Source organism: Dromiciops gliroides, chromosome 3 (assembly GCF_019393635.1).
Source record: "Dromiciops gliroides isolate mDroGli1 chromosome 3, mDroGli1.pri, whole genome shotgun sequence".
Taxonomy (NCBI): domain Eukaryota; kingdom Metazoa; phylum Chordata; class Mammalia; order Microbiotheria; family Microbiotheriidae; genus Dromiciops; species Dromiciops gliroides.
The window spans coordinates 618679799-618704458 of record NC_057863.1 but is presented as its reverse complement, the minus strand read 5'-3'; the positions used below and the strand labels follow the sequence as shown (position 1 = coordinate 618704458).

Genomic DNA, 24660 nt, shown 5'->3' with positions numbered 1-24660 from the left:
AGGTGGCAAAGTTGGTATTCTTTCCACTTCTCCTTGATCCCTCAGAGCTGAGTTTTAGGCTGGAGACTGGATGAGTGGATGCTGGGGGCCAGGAATGTGAGTGGGTGGTCACTACCAGGAGAGAGCCAGCCCAGATTGGAAGAGGGAGGCCCCATCTCTCTGGGAATGGACTGCCCCACAGGAATCTCCCCATCTGTCCGAGCAGGGTCCCATGATGGAGGATCTGGTGGGACTCCGTGAGGGGGCCTCGGGGAATCCTGTGGCCTTGCAGGAGCTGTGGGGTCCCTGCCCCAGGGCCCAGCGCCAAATCCGAGGTAAGAGACTGGTCCCTGCCTGCCAAGCTCCATTGGTGCCTCTCTCCCAGGGAGCCAGGGGGTAGGTCATAGGCTATCTGGGCTGTTTCTGTTCCTGACCTGTCCGTTTCTCTTCCCTGGCTTGCCTTTCCCCTCCCCTCCCCCTCCAACTTACTCCCTTCCCTGCTGCCTTTTTTAGTGGCCTCTCTCTCTATCTGAGACCACCTCACCCCCTAAAAATAGCCCCTCCCCTAGGATTCAGCCTGTAATCTCAGCCCCTGAGCCGGACAGATGGGCAAGCTGCCAGCCCCCTTTTATCTGCCCTCTGCAGTGTCACTGCCTGGCACCTTCTGGAAATGGGGAGAAGTGAGGCTTCCCAGCTTCCCAATGTTGCCTGCAAGGGGAGGGAGGGAGACCCAGGCTCTAGTGTCAGGCATCCTCTGTCCCCCCTTCCCCCTCCTTGGGAGACACCTCCTGGGGCTCCCATCTCTTTGTCTAGACTTTGTGGGCACCGTGGTATAGTGGGAGGTGCTACCCCCTCACTCACAGAAAGGCTGGGTGGCACCACAGTGGGTACTCCAGGCCACAGGCTGGGGGCCATGAGGCACTGTGTGCCCGGAGAGCCCGGAGCTCTCTACTTCCTTCTCCCGGGGACACTGAGCAGCCAACACCAGCGTTGAGTGAATGGAGAGGCCTTGTTTGGACAATGATTCTTTTCCTGAGGCGGGGAGTCATTTATTCATGGAGGGGGGCTGTACTTGTGAGTTCAGTATGGAGAAATCCCAGGTGAGGAAACTCCCTTTGCCAGTGACAGATCAGCAACTCCTTGGAAACTTGATGTTATCAAGTTGCCTGAGACATTGAGTAGCTTGCTTGCCCAGGGCCCCAGAAGTGTGGGTATGGGTCAGAGGAGGTCGTGCACCTGGGGCTTCCGGCTCTGGAGCCCTGCTCTCTATCAACCAAGTCATACTGAACCTCTCAGTCAACCTGTGTCGAGCAACTTCTATCTAGAGAGAGCCCAGGGCTCACTGTGGCCAAAATACAGAGTGAGGGCTTCATCTCTCAGGCAGCTTCTAGGCCTCGGTGCAAGGAGGCCTGAGGCATAATTAAATAACTGGGGATGTGGGAAGCAAGATTGTTATACACAAGGGGACTCAGGGTCCCACTCTCTACACCCTGTAGAGGCATCTGGGTGCTGTAGACTAGACCTAGCCAGAGGCAGGAAGAACCGAGTTCAAATGTGTCCTCAGACATTTACTAGCTGTGTGATCCTGGGCAAGTCATTTCATCTCTGCCTCAGTTTCCTCATCTGCAAAATGGGGAGAATAGTATCTACCTCCCAGGGTCATTATGAGGAACAGATGAGATAATCTTTGTTAAGTGTTTAGCAAGCTTATAAAGCGCTATAGAGGGGCAGCTAGGTGGCGCAGTGGATAGAGCACCGGCCCTGGAGTCAGGAGGACCTGAGTTCAAATCCGGCCTCAGACACTTAACACTTACTAGCTGTGTGACCTTGGGCAAGTCACTTAACCCCCATTGCCTCACTAAAAAAATAAAAAAATAAAAAAAAATAAAGCGCTATAGAAATACTGTTATTATTGTTGTAGGAAATCAGTCGGCAGAGATGGGCATTCTGGGTCTAGTACAGATAGAGCAGGGGTGTGCGCGTGTGCATGTGAACAAACACTCGCTGAGTGCTCACTGTGGCTAGGTGCTGTGTGTGTGTGTAAGGGGGCTAAGAAGATGGGGGTCCCCACAATGAATGCTGGGCAAAGGCTTCTGAGCTGGCGCTCAGGGGCATAGTCCTGCTCAAACTGGGCTCCATGTCTCTGTTGGACATGGAGGTAGAAGATGCTTCACCTTGTGCTTAGCACAGGGCTCGGGGGCAGGGCAGAGCTTGGAGCCAGGCCTCTGAGGGAGGGAGGAAGGGAGGGCAGAGGCTCCCTCTGAATATCTCCCAGTCCCTGAGCTCGGAGGGCCCACCTGTGCAATCGGTCTTGCTTCCTTGTTTGCCTTTAGCAGCAGAGTGGCAGGAGACATGACAAGCGGAGCCCACACCGAAGGCCTGCCTCCCCCTTCCTCAGCGGGCTATAAATACCCCATGGCAGCGAGGCGGGGCAGAAGGAGCTGGCCGCACCTGTCTCCGTGCAGCCATAACCCCACGGCTGGCTGGGCACAGCACCCCCTGCCCCACCCCCATGGTGCCACCTTCCCCAGTCTGGCAGCATGCCCACCCTCATCTAGTTCTAGCTCTCCTCATTCATGCTCGCTGGGTAGAAATCTGCCCTGGCATAGTGCCCGCTGCTGTGGCACCTTCCACTGGCAGGATGCCTCACTACAGTGTTTGCTCTCTCCAGCCATACCCACTGGCCCTTCCCAACCTGAGGCCTGATACCTATCTGCCCGAGGTTGGCAGGCGGTGCCACCTTGGCCCTCACTATCTCCAGTCTTCCCCCTCCCTCCCTCTGTGATGGGCCAGACCTCTTCCCTAGCATGGGGGCCATTCCTAACCCATCCCAGGCCTCTGCCTTCCGACTAGCCCAGATCTCTGCACTGTATATGTTCTGACCTTGGCCACGCCTCTTCCATTTTGGCAGGCCTCCTGGAGAGAACAAAGAGACAGCTCTTCCGGGTGGGCGAAGACTGGTATTTCTTGGCTGGCCTAGGGGTGCTCATGGCTATCATCAGCTTCGCCATGAACTTTGCTGTCTCCAGGGTTGTCCATGGTAACTACGGGCATTGCCACCCCCCAGCCCTGTCCCTTTATATCTTTGGAGTCGGGAGGAGGTCCTGGCCCAGGGGCTTTGTAGGTGCCATCTCAGCGATGCCAGCTGGACTGGGGAGGGTGGTCATATCCCCCTTCGCATCACTATATGCCCCTTCTTCTTCTTCCCTTTGATCCCTCTCCTTATGGGACATCCTCCCTATTTCCTACCAGACCAGTGGCTATAGGGGATTCAGAGTCTAGCTTGGAAGGACCTTAGAACCCAGGATGTCAGATTTGGGAGGGCCCTTAGAACCTCAGAGTGCCCGAGCTGGGAGGGCCCTTAGAACCCAGGATGTCAGATTTGGGAGGGCCCTTAGAACCCAGGATGTCAGAGTTGGGAGGGTCCTGAGAACCTAGGATGTCAGAACTGGGAGGGCTCTTAGAACACAGAATGTCAGAACTGGGAGGTCCCCTAAAACTCAGAATGTCAGGTCTGGGAGGGCCCTTAGAACACAGAGTGCCAGAGCTGGGAGGGCCCTTAGAACACAGGATGTCAGAGCTGGGAGGGCTCTTAGAACACAGAATGTCCAGAGTGGTCAAATTCTTCCATTTTATGGAGGAGGAAACAGACCCAGACAAGGCAAGTGACTTGATCAAAGTCTCCCTTGGCATCATGAGCAAACATCCCCATCTTGAATGGGAAGCTGACCATACCTTCTGGTTACCACCCACTGTCCCCCAACCCCAACCTTACCCTCTCCTTGGCGACTCTTGACACTGACTCACCCACTCAGGCCAGGAACTCAGGGGCAGGCAGAGCATCTTCCCAAATGCTACACTGGAGGCTGACAGGGCATTTTGGCCCTGCCCCCTCCACGGTCCTCTCTTAGCACACATGTGGCTGTATCGAGAAATCGGAGACAACCATCTTCTCCGCTACCTCTCTTGGACTGTGTATCCTATAGCCTTGGTCTCCTTTTCCACCGGCTTTTCCCAGAGCATCACCCCTTTTTCTGGAGGTAAGAACCATGGTCTGATGTGCCCATTTTTCTGGGGGAAAAGAGAATGACAATTAAGAACAGTAATAGGTGATGTTTCCATAGCATTCTCAGGCTTTACAAAATGTTTCCTTCATAATAACTCTGTGAAGAAGGCAGTATATATATATATATATATATATATATATTTTTTTTTTTTTTTTTGGTGGGGCAACGGGGGTTAAATGACTTGCCCAGGGTCACACAGCTAGTAAGTGTCAAGGGTCTGAGGCCAGATTTGAACTGAGGTCCTCCTGAATCCAGGGCCGGTGCTTTATCCACTGCACCACCTAGCTGCCTCAGAAGGCAGTATATTTAAACAGAGGAGGGAACTGAGGCTCAGGAAAGATTTGTGTTTTGTCCCTGGGCACAAGCTAACAGGTGTTCAAGCCAGGATCCCAGCTCAGGTGTCCTGATTTTAGGTTCAATAGAGCTCAGCCACCTTCCTACCCCGAGCTTTCCTTCCATAGGTAGTATCTTGAATGTCCATATTAATTTATACTTTTTGAAGTGCTTTCCAATACATCATCTCAATGAAGGAGATCACATAGATGGCATAATCTCCACTTTATAGATGAAGAAACTGAGGCCCAGAGAAGGGGAAAAAGATTTCCTCAAGATAAGATCATATATTGAATCAGTAGCAGGGTAAGACTAGAATTCAGATCTCTTTGTTTCTTTTGCATCCACTGCACCATGACAGGATGGTATTCGGGGCGGGGGTGGGGGGTGGGTGGGTGGGGGTGGACAAGGTGATACCCTGGCTTGGGCTGTGAAGATAGTAGGCCTTAGAAATGAAGGAGGTCTGGGGGCAGCAAGGTGGTGCAGTGGATAAAGCACTGGCCCTGGATTCAGGAGGACCTGAGTTCAAATCCGGCCTCAGACACTTGACACCTACTAGCTGTGTGACCCTGGGCAAGTCACTTAGCCCTCATTGACCTGCAAAAAAAAAAAAAATTTAAAAATGAAAGAGGCCTAGTGGCAGCTGATCTATGAGGGAAGTTTTGGATCTCTCTTTTTTTTTTTTTTTGCAGGGCAATTGGGGTTAAGTGACTTGCCCAGGGTCACACAGCTAGTAAGTGCTAAGTGTCTGAGGCCAGATTTGAACTCAGGTATTCCTGACTCCAGGGCCGGTGCTCTATCCACTGCGCCACCTAGCTGCCCATGTTTTGGATCTCTTCATAGAAAGAGTGTCTGGTTTAGTCAGAGGATCCAGATTCAAAACCTAGCTCTGCCACTTATCTGTATGACCCTAGGCAAGTCATTTACCTCACTGGGTCTCAGTTTCTTCAGCTATGAAGTGAGGAGGGATGGGCTATAGGATAATGGCTCAAAGGAACCTTAGAGGCCATCTAGTCTAATCTCCTTATTTGACAGATGGAGAAATTGAGGCCCAGAGTAGTCACGTATTGGAGGTAGCATTTGAATACATGTCCTTGGATTCCAGAGTCCGTACCACATAGTCTTCCTGTGATTATGGGTTGGGGTGTGTATGAAAAGATGGGGGGAGGATAGTGAATGAGAAGACACCAGCTTCAGCCCTGCCATTTTTTGTCCCAGGCATATGACCAGTAGATAGGGGATTACAGACTTGTTGATCCCAGTGTGGCCCAATAAAGCCACTTGCCTCTCTCCTCCTCACATTCTCCCTGCTACTAGGCTCTGGAATCTCGGAATTGAAGGTCATTTTATCTGGGGTGGTCCTGGAAGATTACTTGGACATCAAGAACTTTGGGGCTAAAGTGGTGGGCCTCACTTGCACCCTGGCATCTGGTAGCACCATCTTTCTTGGCAAAGTGGTATGTGCCCCTAGGGTAGAAGGCGTAGGGATGGGAGGGCAGGGAACCGTTTTTATGCCTCTGGGATGAGAGAGGGGCTGCCTGGCATGAGGGACAGGCCTGCCTAGCTGTGCTCATCCACCCCTTCTTCCTGCCAGGGCCCCTTCACACATATTTGCGGCATGATTGCTGCCTACATGGGCAAGGTGCGCATTTCAGCCCTCGGAGAGTATGAGGTAAGGTCTGGGGCTTTGGGTGGTGCAATGCTTATCTTCCAAGGGGTTTGGCTCTCTTCAGAAATCCCTGGGCTTTGGCTACAGTCTGGGAAAGATAGCAAAAGCAGGGCAGCTCAGGGAAACTGCAGCATCATAATAGTCTGAGGTCCTGTCCTGCTCTGACATGCTGTGTTCTAAGGGACCTCCCAGCTCTGACATCCTGTGTTCTAAGGGCCCTCCCAGCTCTGACATGCTGTGTTCTAAGGGCCCTCCCAGCTCTGACATCCTGTGTTCTAAGGGCCCTCCCAGCTCTGACATCCTGTGTTCTAAGGGCCTCCCAGCTCTGACATCCTGGGTTCTAAGGGCCCTCCCAGCTCTGCCATTTTATGTTCTAGGGCCTTCCTAGCCCTGACATTGCATGTTCTAAGGGCCCTCCCAGCTCTGCCATTCTTTGTTCTAAGGGCTCTCCCAACACTGCCATTCTGTGTTCTAATGCTCCTCTCAGCTCTGGCATTTTGTATTCTAAGGGCTCTCCTAGCACTGATATTCCATGTTCTAAGGGCCCTCCCATCTCTGACATTCTGTATTCTAAGGGTCCTTCTTGATCTGCCATTTTATATTCTAATGTTCTCTGACATTTTGTGTTCTTGGGTCCCCTTTACATTCTGTGTTCTAAGATCCCTTACATTTTCTCTTCTTCTTCTTCTAAATAATAAACATTTGTATTTATAGTTTAGGGTTCCAAATTTCATCCCTCTTTCCCTCCCTGAGGTGGTGAGCAGTCAGATATGGGCCATACCACATTCTCTCTTCTAACATCCCTCTCAGCTCTGACATTCTGTGTTCTTCCAAGATTTCTTCCTGCCTGGACAGTCAACATTCTCAAGTCCCTTTTGTTGTTGTTTGGTGGTTGAGTCATGTTTGATTCTTTGTGACCCCAAGGACCACAGCATCCCAGGTCTCTCTCTCCTCCCCCATCTCCCAAAGTCTGTCCAAGTCCATGTTCATTGCTTCCATGACACCCTCTCTCCATCTCATCCTCCACCGCCCCCTTTTCCTTTTGCCTTCAGTCTTTCCCAACATCAGGGTCTTTCCCAATGAATCCCGTCTTCTCATGATGTGGCCAAAGTACTTCAGCTTCATTATAAAAGACCCTTTTAGCTCCGGTGTTAAATGATTCTTACAACCTAGGGTGGGAATATTCGGCATGGAGGGATGTTTAGAAGCAAGGAAAGGGACAGGACCACCAGATCCCAAGATCTGTCTTTCTTCCTCCCTATGTCCCTAGAACAAGATCAAGCAGAATGAGCTGTTGGTGGCGGCAGCAGCAGTGGGTGTGGCCACTGTCTTCGGGGCACCCTTCAGTGGTGAGACCTGGAAGGGGGAGGGGAAGAACTAAGACCCCGCCCCTCCCCACTACCCTGGGACCTGCTCAGCATGTTCTTCCTCCCTTACTCTGGGTCCCTTCCTCTCCACTATCCATGGGCTCCCATCTCTTGGTTTTCCTGGCCCCAGGGTAGAATGGGCACTCCTATTCCCAATTGCTACCCTGGGGCCTGGGACCCTGGGACCCTGGGGGCTGTGTCCTGGATGAGTCAAGCTAAAAGATACACGTGTGCTTCTTAAGTATGTGCCTCATGCCCAAACCTCTGCAGGAGTCAGAGAAAGGAAAGATGAAGTCCCTTTCCCTAAAGTGTTTATGATCTACTTAGGGGAGGACTGAGAAAAAATATAAGACCATATTAGAGGGGCAGCTAGGTGGCGCAGTGGATAGGGCACTGGCCCTGGAGTCAGGAGTACCTGAGTTCAAATCCGGCCTCAGACACTTAACACTTACTAGCTGTGTGACCCTGGGCAAGTCACTTAACCCCAACTGCCTCACTAAAAAAAAAAAAAAAAAGATCATATTAGAACTAAACTAAATTAGGTGTCAGAGGGGATAGAATGCTGGGACTGGAGTCAGGAAGACTTCAAATCCAGCCTCAGACACTTCCTAGCTACCTGACCCTGGGCAATCACTTCACCCTGTTTGCCTCAGTTTCCCCATCTATAAAATGAGCTGGAGAAGGAAATGGGAAACCGCTCTAGTATCTCTGTTAAGAAAACCCCAAATGGGGTCACAGAGGGTTGGAAACAACTGAACAAGAAGATTAGAACTGGGTGCTAAATTAGGTGGTGCAGACTCTAAGTGCTGTAGAAATGCAGAGAATAATGAATAAGGCCCATTTCTATTGCCCTTCACAAAGCCACATCCCTGTGGTATTGACGGTAAAAGGATTATTATTCCCATTTTATAGATGAGGAAGGTGAGACCCAGGGTATCTAAATTTGGCAGTCTGGAATCAGAGTCCCTGGGTGCAAATCCTGACTCTGCCTATGTGGCCCTTGGCAAATCATTTCTTCTCTCTGGGCCTCAGTTTCCTCACCTGAAAATAAGGGGGTTGGACTTGAAGGTCCCTTTCAGTTCTTTTTTTTTTTTTTTTTAGTGAGGCAATGGGGGTTAAGTGACTTGCCCAGGGTCACACAGCTAGTAAGTGTCATGTGTCTGAGGTGGGATTTGAACTCAGGTCCTCTTGAATCCAGGGCCGGTGCTCTATCCACTGCGCCACCTAGCTGCCCCATCCCTTTCAGTTCTAAACCTATGAGCCAATGATTTGTTCACGGTTCCTCTGGCAGTGAGTGCTAGAGCTGAGATTTAATCCCAGGAACTTCGACTTTAAAGAAGAAGAGAAGTGACTTCTCTAAGGTCACATAGCTAAATGGCAGAGCCAGAACTAGAAGGCTGGTTGGCTTTGGAGTCAGAGGACCTGGATTCAAATCCTGGTTTATCTCTCTAGCTCTCAGTCCCCTCATCTGTAAAATGTTGGGGTTGGATTTGATGACCTCCAAGATCCCTATGATTCCATCATTCAAACCTGTATCTTCTGACTCTAGGCTCTGGCTCTGTCTGCCAGGTTCTGAACAGGGGTTAATCAGGGAGGGCTTCCTGGAGAAGGAAGGATTTGAGCTAGTCTAGGGTGCCACATTCCAACCTCGCCACCCTTTTTGGTTAGGAAAAGTCAAGTCAAGGGGGCAGCTAGGTGGCACAGTGGATAAGGCACCAGCCTTGGATTCAGGAGGACCTGAGTTCAAACCCAGCCTCAGACACTTACTAGCTGTGTGACCCTGCGAAAGTCACTTAACCCCCATTGCCCTGAAAAAAGAAAAAAAAAAAAGGAAAAGTCAAGTCTGGGAGGGAATGAGGGGGAAGGAGGCTTTGCCTTCCAGCTTGGTCTGGAGAGGCTGGCTGAGCCTCTTGGGGCCGGCCCCTCCCACCACAGGGGTCCTGTTCAGCATCGAGGTCATGTCCTCCCACTTTGCTGTATGGGATTACTGGAGAGGCTTCTTCTCGGCAGTCTGCGGGGCCTTCATGTTCCGGCTCCTGGCTGTTTTCAACAGTGAGCAAGGTGAGTGAGACCTGAGGTCCTCCTAGGAGGAAAACTCCAGGGCTCTGTGTTTGGGATTGCTGGAGGGGCTTCTGCTCTGCTGTCTCTAGGGCCTTCTTTAAGCAGGCCAAAGAAGGATTTGGCTTGTGTTTCATGGCCCCCGAAAGGAAGAATCAGGAGCAATGGGTGAGAGAAAGTGATAGAGAGGCCCACTGAGGCTTGATGTCAGGAAAAACGTTGTAACTGTTAGGGTAGCTCCAAGCAGAGTGGATTGCATTGTGGAAGACAAATAGTGAGTTCCCCATCCTTAGGACTCTTCAAGCTAAATGTGACCACTCGTTTAGGATCTAATAGAAGCGTTAACCTGTTCAGGCATTTATTATTATTATTATTTTTTTTGGCAGGGCTATGTGGGTTAAGTGACTTGCCCAGGGTCACACAGCTAGTCAAGTGTCTGAGGCTGGATTTGAACTCAGGTACTCCTGAATCCAGGGCCAATGCTTTATCCACTGCGCCACCTAGCTGCCCCCCTGTTCAGGCATTTATGTTGAATTAGATACCCTCTAAGGTAGAGTCAGGAAAGACTCATCTTCCTGAGTTCAAGTCTGGCCTCAGACACTTACTAGTTGTGTGAGCCTGGGTGAGTCACTTAACCCTGTTTGCATCAGTTTCCTCATCTGTAAAATGAGCTGGGGAAGGCAAACCGCTCCAGTATATTTGCCAAGAAAACCCCAAATGGAGTCATGGAGAGTCAGACATCACTGAAAAACTACTGAATAACAGCAAGCTTCCTTCCAGCTTTGAGATTCTGTGAGGTCAATAGGAGTCCCGTCGTATAAGGCCTTGAATGCCAGGCTAAGAGGTTTTTTTTGAGATTTCATGCTGGGGAAGGAGATATCCTTGCAGAGGCTTGAGAAGTATGTGTGTGTGTGTGTGGGGGGGTGGAGCAGCTAGGTGGCCCAGTGGATAAAGCACCGGCCCTGGATTCAGGAGTACCTGAGTTCAAATCTGACCTCAGACACTTGACACTTACTAGCTGTGTGACCCTAGACAAGTCACTTAACCCCCATTGCTCTGCAAAAAAGAAAAAAAAAAAGAAGCGTGGGGGGGGGGGCGGTATGGGAACAGGTTACAATAAGCTATGGGTCTGACATCTGATTCCTTTCGGCTCAATCTTTCCCTCAGACACCATCACCTCCCTCTTCAAGACTAGCTTCCGAGTAGATATACCCTTCGACCTACCAGAAATCTTCTTCTTTGTACTGCTTGGGTGAGTAGATACAGAAAGGGCTAGAGCCCCAGAATGATGAGTGGGTCCTGGGTTTGGCACAGACCTCCCCATTTTATGGTGTCCCTGGCCCGCCGGTCTTCCCCTTTCCTCAAGGAGGGGTTCCACTCTGAACCTCAGGCTATACAGATACAAGTGTGTGGTAGACCTACTGACTTATTTCTGGGGGTCCCCAGGCAGGGAGAGAGAGAAGGGATCCGAGTTGGACCTCAGGGAACCTCTTGCTCTCTCCTCCCAGCTTTGTCTGCGGGATCATGAGCTGTGCCTACCTCTTTGGCCATCGCCGATTTGCAATGTTTATTCGGACAAACTGGATAACCAAGAAACTGCTTGCAACAGAGTATGAACCAGGACGGGGTGGGTGGTGAGAGTTGGGGGGCGTTTTTTGGCTACCATTCCTCCTGAGCTCCCATTAACTAGCCTGGGCCCCTTTCTCCAGTCCTGAGCCCCCAACCCTGATGATCAGGGCTTATTCCAGGACCTCAGCTCAATCAATCAGTCAATTAATCAATCAATCAACCAATCAACGTTTATTAAGTGCCTACAAAACTAAAAAACTTTGGCCACCAAACGAGAAGACAGGACTCATTGGAAAGGACGCTGATGATGGGAAAGATTGAAGGCAAAAGGAAAAGGGGATGGCAGAGGATGAGATGAATAGATAGTGTCATGGAAACAACAAATATGAGCTTGGACAGACTTTGGCAGATAGTGGAGGACAGCGTTCTAGTCCACGGGGTCACGAAGAGTCAGACACGACTGAACCACTGAATAACAACAAAAGCACCTACTAGGAGGCAGGCACTATACTAAGTGCTGGGGACTCAAAGAGAGGCAAAAATCGTTCCTGCCCTCAAGAAGCTTACATTCTAATGGGAGAAGAGAATAAGTAAAGGGATCTGGAAAGTGGCATGAAGTAGGTCCAGTCGGTCAGTCAGTCAGTCAACAAGCATTTATTGTGTTTACTGTGAGCCAAACCTTGTGCCAAAGGGTGGGGATACAAAGAAAAACCAAAAACAGTTCCTGCCTTCAGGGAGCTTACATTCAAATAGGGGGCACAGGAGGGGAAGACAACAGGTAAGCACTAGGCAGAGCCGGGATCTATACAGAGTAGACAGGAGGGACTCTGAGAAGGGAAGTCAGTAAGACCTTGCTGGGCTGCCCCCCCCGCCCCCGCTCCCAGCCTCCCCTCTCTGGCCCCTGCACAGATAGAATGGGGCGATCCTGGCCATCTTTCTCTCCCTTCCAGCAAGGCGCTGTATGCAGCCTTGGTGGCGCTGATTCTGGCCTCCATCACCTACCCACCCAGCCTGGGAAGATTCATGGCCTCCAGGGTAAGAGGGAAATGACTTGGCAGAGCTGGGTGCCCTCATTCTAAGTCTAGTGCTTTCCCTCCTATATCTCACCAGAACCCATTATTACAGAGAAGTCTAAGCAAGGCTCCCTGCCCTCACAGAGCTTACAGTCTAGATGGGGAGACAGGACCCCCCAGGCACCAACTACACCACACAGTGAGTGCCAAGTGAGGGGAAGAGAAGGGAACAAGCACCTACCTACTATGTGCCAGGCATTGTGCTCATCCCTTTATAAATATTATCTCACTTGAATCTCACAACAATCCTGTGAAGTAGGTGCTATTATCTCATTATCTTGTTATTATCTTATTCTTTTACAATTGAAAAAAAAACAACACAGAGGTAGACCGAGGTCTAGTGACTTGTCCAGGGTCACACAGCTAAAAAATACCTAAGGCTGTATTTGAACTCTGGTCTTCCTGACTCCAGGACCAGTGCCCTATTCATTGTACCACCAGCTGCTTCTAGCTGTGAGGAGCACAGACTGTGATTGGTACAATAGTTCAGAAGAGGTCAAGGTCACTGTGGGCAGGGGTCAGTGGGAGTGGACAGGAAAGGCTTCTTGGATGAGTTTGGAGGCCTTGGATGGGTGGGGGGATATAAAGAGAGAGAGAGAGCTGTGGGGCAACAGGGAGGGACATTTAGGAGAATTACGGCTTGCATCTCTACCCCCAGTTGTCTATGAATATGTACCTGGATTCACTGTTTGACAACCAATCCTGGGCTCTGCTATCCCGGAATTCCTCCCCCGAATGGCCACCAGAAGTGGACCCCAACAACCTGTGGTTTGAGTGGTACCATCCCCAGTTTACCATCTTCGGCACGCTCTCCTTCTTCCTGGTCATGAAGGTAAGTGTCCTCCCCTCGGCCCCCTCCACCTCCTTGCCCCCTTCTCTAACCTGGAAGTTTCCCTAGCCAAGGGCAATCTCTTCCGCTTATTTCCTTCCCCGACCACCGGGGCTCACTGCTGTTAATGCCATAGCTGGGTGGAAAGATCTTGGCCTCTGGAGCCGGATGATCTGGGTTAAAACCCCATTTCTGACACCAAATTCCTGTGTGAAGGGAGACAAGTCATCTTGGGTCCCCTTTCTTCGGTCTGCAGCACGACTTCGTGTGGTGGCCTCTGAGGGTCCTGCTGGTTCTCACTCTGTGATCATAAACTATTCAGAGACATGGGGTGGCTAGGCCTCCATGGGGGTGCTGGGGCCCTTGGTGCTGTTCTTTTCATCCCCAGGGCCAGGTGGAAGGGAGTACAGGCCTTGAGCACTCCTTGCCCCCAGCCCTCTCCATCAAAGCTCCCTTCCTCACTCTGCCCATACCTTCTATCCTACCCGTATTCAGTCCAAGATCAGCCCCTCATCCGGCCCCATCTCACTCCCTCCTCCACATCTCCTACCTGCTGGGTATCCCCCAGAGCGTGTCCTTACCCTGGGGCCCTGACTCTGCCCACAGTTTTGGATGCTGATTCTTGCCACCACAATACCCATGCCAGCTGGGTACTTCATGCCTGTATTTATCTACGGTGAGTCCGGAGGGTCCAGAGCTGGGTGGTACTGCCCAATTCTTAACTCGCAAAGCAATTCCCCCTGTGCCCATTAAGTGTGGAAGAGGCCCAGGACCTGCTGATGGGCTGCTTGCCAGATGTCCTGGAAGCCAATTCCTCAGCATATCTGGGCAGAATATGCCATGTGTGTAAGACATAGCGCTGGGTCTTGTGCCTGCTACAAAAGCTATTGTGGCCTCAGAGGCTATTAAGGGAGGCACAGCATCCAAAAGGAGGAAGGTGATCAGTCCCAGCACATCCTGTCCTGGGCAGACACTTCTAGAATGTCTCCTTCAGTTCCAGAAACCATATTATATATCGTCAAGATGGAACACATCGAGGGTAAGACAACCAGCCTGGTGAGGAGAAGACTAGAGGTTACACCATTCTAGGATTGGTTGAAAGAACTGGGCATGTTTAACTTAGAGAAAAAAAGGCTCAGGGGGACCATGATGGCTGTCACATGGAAGAAGGAAGACATATTCTGCTTGGCTCCAGCAGGGAGAACTAAGGAACAGTGGGGGGAAGGTTGTTTATTATTATTATTATTATTATTATTATTATTATTATTATTTTACGGGGCAATGAGGGTTAAGTGACTTGCCCAGGGTCACACAGCTAGTGTCAAGTGTCTGAAACCAGATTTGAACTCAGGTCCTCCTGAATCCAGGGCAGGTGCTTTGTCCACTGCGTCACCTAGAGGCCCCCAGAAGGTTGTTACTGAGTTGTTTTCAATTGTGTCCAACTCTTTGTGATCCCTTTTGGGGGTTTTCTTCACAAAGACACTGGTGCCATTTCCCTTTCCAGCTTATTTTACGGATGAGAAAACTGAGGCAAACAGAATGAAGTGACTTGCCCAGGGTCACACAGCTAGTAAGTGTTTGGGACCATATTTGAACTCAAGTCTTCCTAACTCCAGGCCCGGTGTGCTATACACTGTACCACCTTGCTGTCCCACACTGATGGGGGTACCTGGCTGGAAAGTACAGAAAGATAAATCTCAGCTCAATGTAAGGAAAGGTTTGTTAACAATTGGAGACATCCAAATCTCTGGAAACTTGGAAAGTTGTGGGATCGCCTTCCCTGGAAGTCTCTGAGCAGAGGTTGGAGGGCTCCTGGTTGGGGACATTGTAGAAAGGACTCCTTCTTAGGCAAGATGGACTAGAGGCCCTAGACATGTGGCCTGGTGAAGAGAATGCTGGACTTGGAGGCAGGAAGACCGAGGTGGGAATCCTGCTTCAGACACTTAGCTTGGTGACCCTGGCCAAGTCACTCGATGTTGCTGGCCCTCATTTCCCTCATTTGTAAATGAGGGCCTGGTTCTAAAGCTATGATCCTCCATGTGACCTTGGGCAAGTCACTTAAACTTTACAGGCCTCAGTCTCCTCATCTGTAAAACGGACTCAGTGGCCTCTAAGATCCCTTCTTACTCTAAAGCTAGGAGTCTATATTTGTGGTTCTGAGGACTAGAGCTCGGGAGGATTGTCTGACTGAGGGTAATCGGCTCCATCATTTTATCTCAAGGAAAGTTTGGGCACAATGAAAGTCAGCTGGGCCTTTTGGGTAGTAGAGTGGAGCCCGCCTCACTTCTTACCCCTCTCCCAACCTTTGCCAGGGGCTGCCATTGGAAGAATTTTTGGTGAGATCCTGGCTGTGATCTTCCCAGAGGGCATCAAGACGGATGATGGGGTCATAAATACCATCATCCCTGGTGCCTATGCCCTGGCAGGTAAATTTCCCTCTGTGACCAGAGACCCTTAACCAGGCCCGAGCCTCTGGGGCAGTCTGAGGAGAGTCTGCCCGTGCTCAGGTAGAGGTAGGCAAAGGACACCAGGCTAAGCCTGGCCTCAGAGTTATCAGAACCACAGGGTGGGCTTTGGAACAAGGCCTATTTTGCATAAGGACAAAGAGTCTTTCCCAGGGTTACCCCCTTCCTCTGGGAGTGTCTCTGCCTCACTCTGGCCTTGGCCTTCAGGGCTGGGTGTTGACCCCTCCACAGCACCCTTGTTAGACCCAGAGGTTCCAGGAGGAGGAGAGGGGATTGGGATTTGGGGGTCTGAGGCTGACTCCCTGTTTTTCCCCCAACTCCTTGATAGGAGCTGCTGCCTTCTCGGGAGCAGTGACTCACACCATCTCCACGGCCCTCCTGGTCTTTGAGCTGACTGGCCAGTTTGTGCATGTGCTGCCCGTACTGATGTCTGTGCTTGCAGCTAATGTTGTGTGTCAGAACTGCCAGCCCTCCTTCTACGACAATGGGATCATCTTGAAGAAGCTGCCCTACCTGCCCCGGGTCCTAGGCCGCAAGCTCGAGTGAGTCCTAACCATTGCCAACTAACTGGTGGGGTGGGAGGAAGGCCCAGGACCCCTCACAGGGGCTTCTGTCCTGGAAGGAGCCTAGAGGTAGAGGATCCAGGCTGTCTGCTGCTGACTATTTAACTAACTCCAGGTTACGTATAGCTTGGAACAAGGAGTTTCTCTCTTTGGGACTCAGTTTCCTTATCTGTCAAATGAGGGGGTTGGAATAGATAGCCTCTAAAATCCCTTCTAGCTCTAGAACTATGGTCCCACAAACCTCCTGGCTCTGATATTCTACCTTCTAAGGGTTCCCAAGCTCTGATAGTCTATGTTCTAAGGACCTTCCCAGTTCTAATATTCTATGTTCTAAGGGCCCTCCAAGCTCTGACATTCTGTGTTCTAAGGGCCCTCCCAGCTCTGACATTCTGTGTTCTAAGGGCCCTCCCAGCCCTGACATTCTGTGTTCTAAGGCCACTCCCAGCCCTGACATCCTGGGTCCTAAGGGATCCTCCAGCTCTGACATTCTGTGTTCTAAGGGCCCTCCCAGCCCTGACATTCTGTGTTCTAAGGCCACTCTCAGCCCTGACATCCTGGGTCCTAAGGGATCCTTCAGCTCTGACATTCTGTGTTCTAAGGGCCCTCCCAGCTCTGACATTCTGTGTTCTAAGGGCCCTCCCAGCCCTGACATTCTGTTTTCTAAGGAACCTTCCAAGACCTAACATTCTATGTTCTAAGAGGCCTCCAAGCCTTGACATTCTGTGTTCTAAAGGATCCTGCAGCTCTAGTAATCCTTACACAGTTCTAGTGATCCCTTGCATCTTCTGTCTCTGGCCTATACCGAAGAGAGTCTTCATCCCCGCTTGCCATGTCACACCCTCCTCTCCCAGATTCCCATGCAAGCAAAAAGGCCACATTTGTGCCCAGGGGGTCAGCCCTTGCTCCTTCTCTGACTGGGTCTCCTTTGCCCTCAGCTCCCACCGGGTGACTGCAGAACTTTTCATGAACCCAGACATCACCACCCTGGCCAAAGATTCCTTCTTGGATGAGGTGGTCAAAACGATGACCTCCACTGAGGCTGCCGAATACCCAGTGGTGGAGAGTGAAGGTGACCTGTGGGAGGGGGAGGGTTGGGCAGGGTCTCCCCCTTGCTTTCCCTCTCTTCTCCTGCCCTGGAGGGCTGGAAGAGAGACCTTGGTCAACATTGGGCTACAAACACTGACCCTGCCCACAAGGAGTTTATGACCTGATGGGGAGAAGGATAAATACCCATAAAAGTAAGATACAAGGGAGAGTGGGATGAAGGAGAAAGGAGAGGCCTGAATAGTATAGAACATTTAGTCAGAGGACCTGAATTCAAATCCCACCTGAGATGCCAACTACCTTTGTGACCTCATTGGGTCACTCAAGCTTCAACTTCCTCCTTTGTATAATGAGGGGGCTGGACTTCATGGCCTCTGAGGGCCCTTCTAGCTCTACAGCTATGATTCTATGGTCCTAAGTCACTTATACTTCTTGGGCCTCAGTTTCCCTCTCTGTAAAATGAAGGGGTTAGACTTGAAGGCCTCTGAGGTCCTTCTGTCTTTATCTTTGGTGACAGGTATTATGACCCTATGGGCCTAATTGTGTCATAAGGAATTTAAAGAAGGAGAAATGACATGTCAGGGAAGGCTTCATGGAGGAATGCATGGTACTTGACCTGAGCCTTGAAAGAAGGGATCTCTTCCACAAATGGAGCTGGGGAGCTCATTCCTGTGTAGGGGTGGGGTGGCCCATGGGGTTAGAGTTACTCTATTTTGTCCCTGAGGGCAGGGGAAAGTAGGAGAGAGAGAGAGAGAGAGAGAGAGAGAGAGAGAGAGAGAGAGAGAGAGAGAGAGAGAGAGAGAGAGAGAGAAAGAGGAGAGAGGAGGGGGGAAAGGGGAGAGAGAAGAAGAAGAAGAAGAAGAAGAAGAAGAAGAAGAAGAAGAAGAAGAAGAAGAAGAAGAAGAAGAAGAAGAAGAAGAAGAAGAAAAGAGGAGAGGAAAGAGAGAGAGGAAGGAGGGAGAGGAGGAGTGACTAGCTCAGTGTCAGAAAAAGCTTCCTAACAATTGGAGTCATACCAAAGTGATATGGGAGGCTTTGATGGGGGGGAGGGGGGGCTGCAGTAGAGGGGATTGGTAGATCAGGGATGGCTCAAGCTGGTTGGCCTCTAAGGTCTCTTCCATGGCTAAAAGTGCAGTTCTGCTGGATCATAATGTGCATGAGAGGGAATGATGTAAAATGAATTGAGAAAAGTAAGGATAAGTCAAATTATGGAGGACTTCGAATGCCAGGATCAGGATTACTCTGGGGACTTCTGGGACTCGATGAAAGCTTTTGAGTAGATAATTCTAGGCTCACAGATTTAGAGATGGAAGAGTCCCTCCCGGTAAGCCCTCATTTTGCAGATGAGGAACCAACCCGAGGTCCAGGAAAGTACAGGGAGGTGACTAAATTCACATAGTTCGAGCCCTAGGTGACAGATTCAGGATTCGATTGCATTTTTACAGCTCCAGATACAACCTTTGTTCCAATGTCCCAGCCTGCCTCCCCAGGAGCGAACATTTCCCATAGTGCTCTCAGGTTTGTAGAGGATTGGGGAGTTTATCCGAGCAATGGTATGAGAGATGATTACAGAGGGGAGAGACAGGAGGCAGGAAAGCCAGTTAAAAAGCCTAAGTCATATGTCTATGTAAATTCTCCCCCAGCTGTGCGACTATGAAAAATCCACATGACCTCTCTGAATTTGTTTCATTCACTATAAAATGAGGAGATCCAAGGTAGCAAACACCCAGCACTGCTGACTGGGGCCAAATTGGATTAAAATGTAATTGAGGAATATTTAACAAAACACATAAAAATACAATAGAACATAGATAATGTTAATATGTGGTTTTCTAAGCCAACATGCACCTTCAGGGATTTTTATGTATCATTTAGTGGCCCCCATTTTTATTTGAGTTTGATACCACTGCTCTAGAGGACCACAAGGTCCCTCCTGGCTCTGATATTCTATGATTCTAAGCCAGGGCTAGCAGGGATACTGAAAGGTCCCCTCACCTTTAATTCCCCATCTGCTACTCCCCTCTCAGTGGATTGACTGTTCTACATCCTCCAGCTCTCCTGGTCCATTGCCCATCCTCCCATTGAGAACTAACGAAATGCTTCTCTCTCCCTTCCCTTTTCTCTTTCCTGGTTCAGAATCCCAGCTATTGGTGGGAATAATACGTAGGTCCCAGCTATTGCCATTCCTCCAGGCAGAGTCAACCATCCAGGCACCTGGGCACCAGGTGGGTGAAGGTGCTAGAGGCAATACCCAAGCCTGGCCGCCCACCCAAGATAAGGGTGGGGGGGGGAGGAGATATCCCAATTAATTTTCTAAAGGAGGAAGCGTAATGTGGGGAGAGGGGAGAAGACTGAGGTCAAGGTGGGGCTTGAGGGACTGAGCTGGCAGACCCAGGGGTGGAGGGGAGGGACTCAGACCCATATGGAGCAGTGGGGAACACCCCCTCCCTGCAACTTGCAACCTATCTAGAAGTTCCACCATGGGTAGGCTGTGTAGCTTAATACATACAGAGCTCTCAATGGAGTCGGGAAGACTTGGATTGGAGCCCCACCTCTGCCACATACGGGCTGTGTGACTGCCCAAGTCACTCAATCTCTCTATTGCCCAAATGACTCTAAGGGGCAGAGATTGTATAAACTCTGCACTGATAGAGATCATTCTCTATCAGGAACTCCATATAGGATGAGATCGCAGGTTTGGAAAGAAAGGAAGGCAGGCAGGCAGAAAGGGAGGAAGGGAGGGAGGGAGGAAGGGAGAGAGGGAGGGAGGGAGAGAGAAAGAAAGAAAGAAAGAAAGAAAGAAAGAAAGAAAGAAAGAAAGAAAGAAAGAAAGAAAGAAAGAAAGAAAGAAAGAAAGAAAGAAAGAAAGAAAGAAAGAAAGAAAGAAAGGAAGGAAGAAAGGAAGGAAGGAAGGAAGGAAGGAAGGAAGGAAGGAAGGAAGGAAGGAAGGAAGGAAGGAAGGAAGAAAGAAAGAAAGAAAGAAAGAAAGAAAGAAAGAAAGAAAGAAAGAAAGAAAGAAAGAAAGAAAGAAAGAAAGAAAGAAAGAAAGAAAGAAAGAAAGAAAGAAAGAAAGAAAGAAAGAAAGAAAGAAAGAAAGAAAGAAAGAAAGAAAGAAAGAAAGAGGAAGGAAGGAAGGAAAAGAGAAAGGGAGTGAGGGAGAAAACTCTACCATGTCCTTTCTATCTAGTCTAGCCTGGTTGTATGTGGGGGGCAGGTAGGACATTTTGTCTGCCACTCCCTTACCTTTCACTTTCACACCCTCACAGAGGCGTCTCCATGAGGTCCTGGCCGGGGGCTGCCCTGTGGAGCCCGTGACGCTACAGTTGTCACCCCAGACTTCCCTACACCAGGTAATTAACTGGGCGTGCGCTAGGGGGAGGCAGAGAGCAGTGTGCTATGAGGAAGGTGCTTTCAGAGCGTGGACCAGAACTGTGAAGGCGGTGAGCTGCGGTCTGGAGACTAGGGAAGAACCCGGATCAGCCATTTACTAGATATGTGGCTTTGAGCAAGTCTTCCTTTCTCTGAGGCTCAGTTTCCTCATCTGTAAAATGCAAGGGTTGAGTTGGATGGAGCTCTAGAGTCAGTCTCAACACATATTTCTCAGTAAGCACGTCCTATGTCCCAGGCACTGGGCACTGGCGATACAAAGACAAAAAATGAAATGTCCTCAAGGAGTTTTCGGTACACTGGAATCTTGAGCTCTGATGTCCCGTGAATCTGCTGCACCAGAGAGAGATTCATTTTGGTGCATTCTAGATTAATTTTTTCTTTTTAATTTTTTTTTAATCACAGGGACTTACTTTTCTTTTTAGTTCCAAATTCTCTCTCCCCCCACCTAATGAGAAGGCAAGAAAAATAAAACCTATTACAAATTTAAAGGAAAAAAAAGGAAATTTACATGATAATGTATATTTGAAAGGAATAGCAAGTTGTGCATAGTAGATTTGTGGTTTCATATGCAATCATCTTTTTTGTTGTACGATGTTATGGAAATTCTTGTTTTCTTCCATAAATGAAAAATAAAATTTAATGATTAAAATTTTTTAATAAAAAAACCAGATTTTTATAGTCATGCAAAACAAATTTCTGCATTAGCTGTGATTTTTTTTTAAAGCAAGAAAAAGAAAGAGAAAACATATGTTTCAATCTGCAGTCTGAATCCATCGATTTTCTCTCTGGAGGTAAATAGCGTGCATCCTCATGGGTCCTTTGGAATTGTGGGTATTGTGGGTATTTTGATGATATGTGTTCCTGATACAGGAGCTGGTGGCCCTGGAGTCAGGAAGACCTGATTTCAAAGGTGGCCTCAGACACTTCCTAGTTGTGTGTCTCTGGGCAAGTCACTTAACCCTCTCTTTGCCTCAGTTTCCTCATCTGTAAATTGAGTTTAATAAATAGCACCTACCTCCTAGGGTTGTTGTAAGGTTAAGATAATTATAAGACATTCAGCACAGTGTCTGGCACATAGTAAGCACTATATAAATATTTTTTTTTGTTTGTTTATAGTGAGGCAGTTGGGGTCAAGTGACTTGCCCAGGGTCACACAGCTAGTAAGTGTTAATTGTCTGAGGCTGGATTTGAACTCAGGTCCTCCTGACTCCAGGGCTGGTGCTTTATCTACTGCGCCACCTAGCTGCCCCCAAATATTTTTATCTATAATTCTTATAGAGCGCTAGAGTTGGAGTCAGTAAGATCTGAGTTCAAATCCAGCCTTGGACTCTTTCTTATTAGCCGTGTGACCTTGAGCAAAGTCTCTTCATCTCAGTTTCCTCAGCTCTAAAATGGGGTTAATATCTGGTAGGGTTGTTGTGAGAGTCAAATGAAATAATACTTGCAAAGTGCCTGGCATACAGTAAGTGCTATGTAAATGTTATTCCCTTCCCTAATTCCTTGAAAACAGAGACTGAGCTCTTTCATTTATATTTCTATCTCCTGCACCAAACACAGCACCTACCACATAATTAGCCCTTAATAATTAGCTATAAATTGGGGCAGCTAGGTGGCTCTGCAGTGGATAGAGCACCAACCCTGGATTCTGGAGGACCTGAGTTCAAATCCGGCCTCAGACACTTGACACTTACTAGCTGTATGACCCTGGGCTAGTTACTTAACCCTTATTGCCCATCAAAAAACCAAAAAATACAACCAAAAAAAAGGGGCTACAAATTAATTGATTGAAATGCCAGTCCAGGGACTGACACAGAAACAAAACTGTTAGAAGCCAAAGTCTGTTCCTTCTCCCCATGTACCAATCTGCCTTCCTTCTCTACTCATCCTTCTGCATGGCTCCTGGTCCTTAGCACCTGAGTCCCTGGAAGCCAGCCTGGCTTTTGCTGGCCTGGAGTCCCTGTTGGGTTGGAAAACATAGATCTAATGGATTAAGTTTTTCAGAAGAATCCCTTTGAACTCAAGGTTGATGTTCAAGGCAAGAATGGACAATCTTAATTGTATCTGAGCCTCTTAGAGGAGAATCAGAGGTGTGCCTCAGGTTGCTCATCTGTGAAGTGGGGATCTCTGCCCCGCCCCCGAATTTCCAGGGACAGCTTGGTAAGGGAGGGGAAGGTGTTTTAAGAGGCATAAAAAGCTAATTGTTAATTCTATGTATTGGGGCCTGGGACCATCAACAGTCTAGGAGATGTTGGGACCATCATCAGCACCAGGAGAAGGGAGGGGTAACGAAAACTCATAGGATTGTATGTTTAGAGCTGGAAATCCTAGATATTATAGTTAGCATTTATATAGCACTTTACAAATACTATGTTTTATCCTAACAGCAACCCTGGGAGGTTGGTGCTATTATCCCTGTTTTATAGACGAGGAAACTGAGGTAGGCAGAGGAAAAGTGACTTGCTCAGGGTCACACAATTAGTATACGTCAGACTAGATTTGAACTCCGGTCTTCCAGACTCCAGGTCTAGCACCCTATCCACTGCACTACCCAGCTGCCTCACCTACTCACCCCACCCTCCAACCTCCACCTACTCTGTATAGATTATTATCTACCCTTTATCCATCTTGTAGGTACCTCATTATTTACATGTTGTCTCCTCAGTTAGAGTGTGAACTCCTCAAGGGCAGGGACAGTTTTTGCCTTTCTTTGTATTCCTAGTGCTCAGCACAATGCCTGGCAGACAGTAGGCATTTAATAAATGCTTGTTGACTGACTAGCCCAGAGTCAGTGACTCGTCCTAGGTCAGAAGTCTGTACTCTTTAGACTCTGGGCAAGTCACCTAAGCTTTCTGGGTCTGTTTCCACCTCAGCAAAATGAAGGGGTCATATTAGATGTTATCTAAAGTCCCTTCCCACTCTGCACCAGGTGATCCAACTTCCCAGCCTCCCAATTCCCTACCTTTGGGAAGGTTTTTATGTGGGAGTAGGGTGTCCTCTGGTGGCCAGTTTGGGAACTACAGGGTAATGTGCTCATTCCCTACCCACCCCCATCCCCAACTCTTCAGGCTGGGGAAACTGAGGCACAGTGTGAAGGAGGATCTTGCCGAAGAGTACCTAAGAGGTCTTTCTCTAACAACACAGCCCCCATTATTCAGTTTTACCTCGGAGGTTTGCTAAATTCACCCTTCTTCCCACCCTTTGCAGTGCTGAACCTGCTTCTCTCTTCCTCAGGTCCACAACCTCTTTGAACTCTTGAAAATTCAGAGGATATTGGTGACATCGATGGGTCGAGTGGTGGGCTTCATCTCCTGGGTGGAGGTAACAGGGATGGGGAAGGGAGGAACTAGGCAGAGATGGACAGTGTTTTGAGGAAACTCCAGTGGCTCAGGATCTGGACCCTGCTTCAGGGGGTCTCTTCTTGTCCAAGGGGGCACTCAGGTCTCAGGGGTTCCCAGGGGGATTTAATACTAGGATTTGATTCTAGATTCCAGGCCAGACCAAGAGGAAAAATCCTCAGCAAGTTGGGGCCAGAGAGGCACTGTTCGTTGGTTTTTCAATAGTCTCCCTCCAACCCCAAACCACGCATGAGTAATCACCCTTCACCTCCGAGCTACACATAGCAATCTTCTCTCCTCCTCTAGCTGAAGAAGGCCATTGCTGACCTGGCAAACCCCCCACCTCCTAAATAAAGTGACCAGGTGGAGGTGGAGGTTGTGGAGTCCACCAGCCCCATCCAGTTGGCTTGACCAAGAAACCAGGCTGCTGCTATCTCTCCCTTGTTGTTTGTGTTACTAATGACCCTTGGATTCATGGCATCCTTATTGCACTGACACTGCCCCCACCCCTAAGCCCACTCCCTTCTCCACTGGGTCAGAGTCCTGGGAGCTCATCTTGACCAGTCCAGTGGGATGTAAGCTCCTTGAAGGGAGGGATCATTGTCTATTTTCCTTTCGAGGCCCTGTTCCTAGCCCAGTACTTCGTGCAGGCTTAATAAATGTGCATTGAAATCATTGGAATCTCCTCATTTTGCAAAATTTTGAAACCCAGTTGGGGTAAGTGGTTTGATTAAAGTCATGTAAAGTGGGAAGTAGCAGAGATCGAGATTTGAATCCAGATCCCCAGGGTTGGGGTGTTTTTTTCCCACTCCATCATATTCACTCTCCTTCAGTTTCAGCAAAATCTTTTTTTTTTGGGGGGGTCTTTCTGTAAGGGGTTCGAGTTCAGAGCAGATTCTACTCCACTCCCCTAGCTGCA

General features: G+C 49.3%; 1 protein-coding gene across 2 annotated transcripts; it reads left to right on the top strand.

Moving 5' to 3' along the window:
* The first annotated feature begins 211 nt into the window (after nt 1-211).
* LOC122749434 (chloride channel protein ClC-Ka-like) lies at nt 212-24282 on the top strand. Of its 2 annotated transcripts, XM_043995806.1 has the most exons (19): nt 212-314; nt 2891-3019; nt 3891-4019; nt 5697-5836; nt 5974-6051; nt 7319-7397; nt 9351-9476; nt 10641-10725; nt 10982-11083; nt 11993-12077; nt 12774-12947; nt 13551-13620; nt 15257-15370; nt 15738-15951; nt 16908-17041; nt 19153-19241; nt 20283-20366; nt 23638-23724; nt 24048-24282. In XM_043995806.1, exons 1-19 carry the CDS (start codon nt 212-214, stop codon nt 24093-24095), a joined length of 2070 nt encoding a protein of 689 aa, XP_043851741.1. In that variant the 3' UTR covers nt 24096-24282. The 2 variants fall into 2 exon arrangements, with proteins under 2 accessions (XP_043851741.1, XP_043851742.1); XM_043995807.1 differs by lacking the exon at nt 3891-4019 and having other exon boundaries at nt 215-314.
* The last annotated feature ends 378 nt before the right edge of the window (nt 24283-24660 follow it).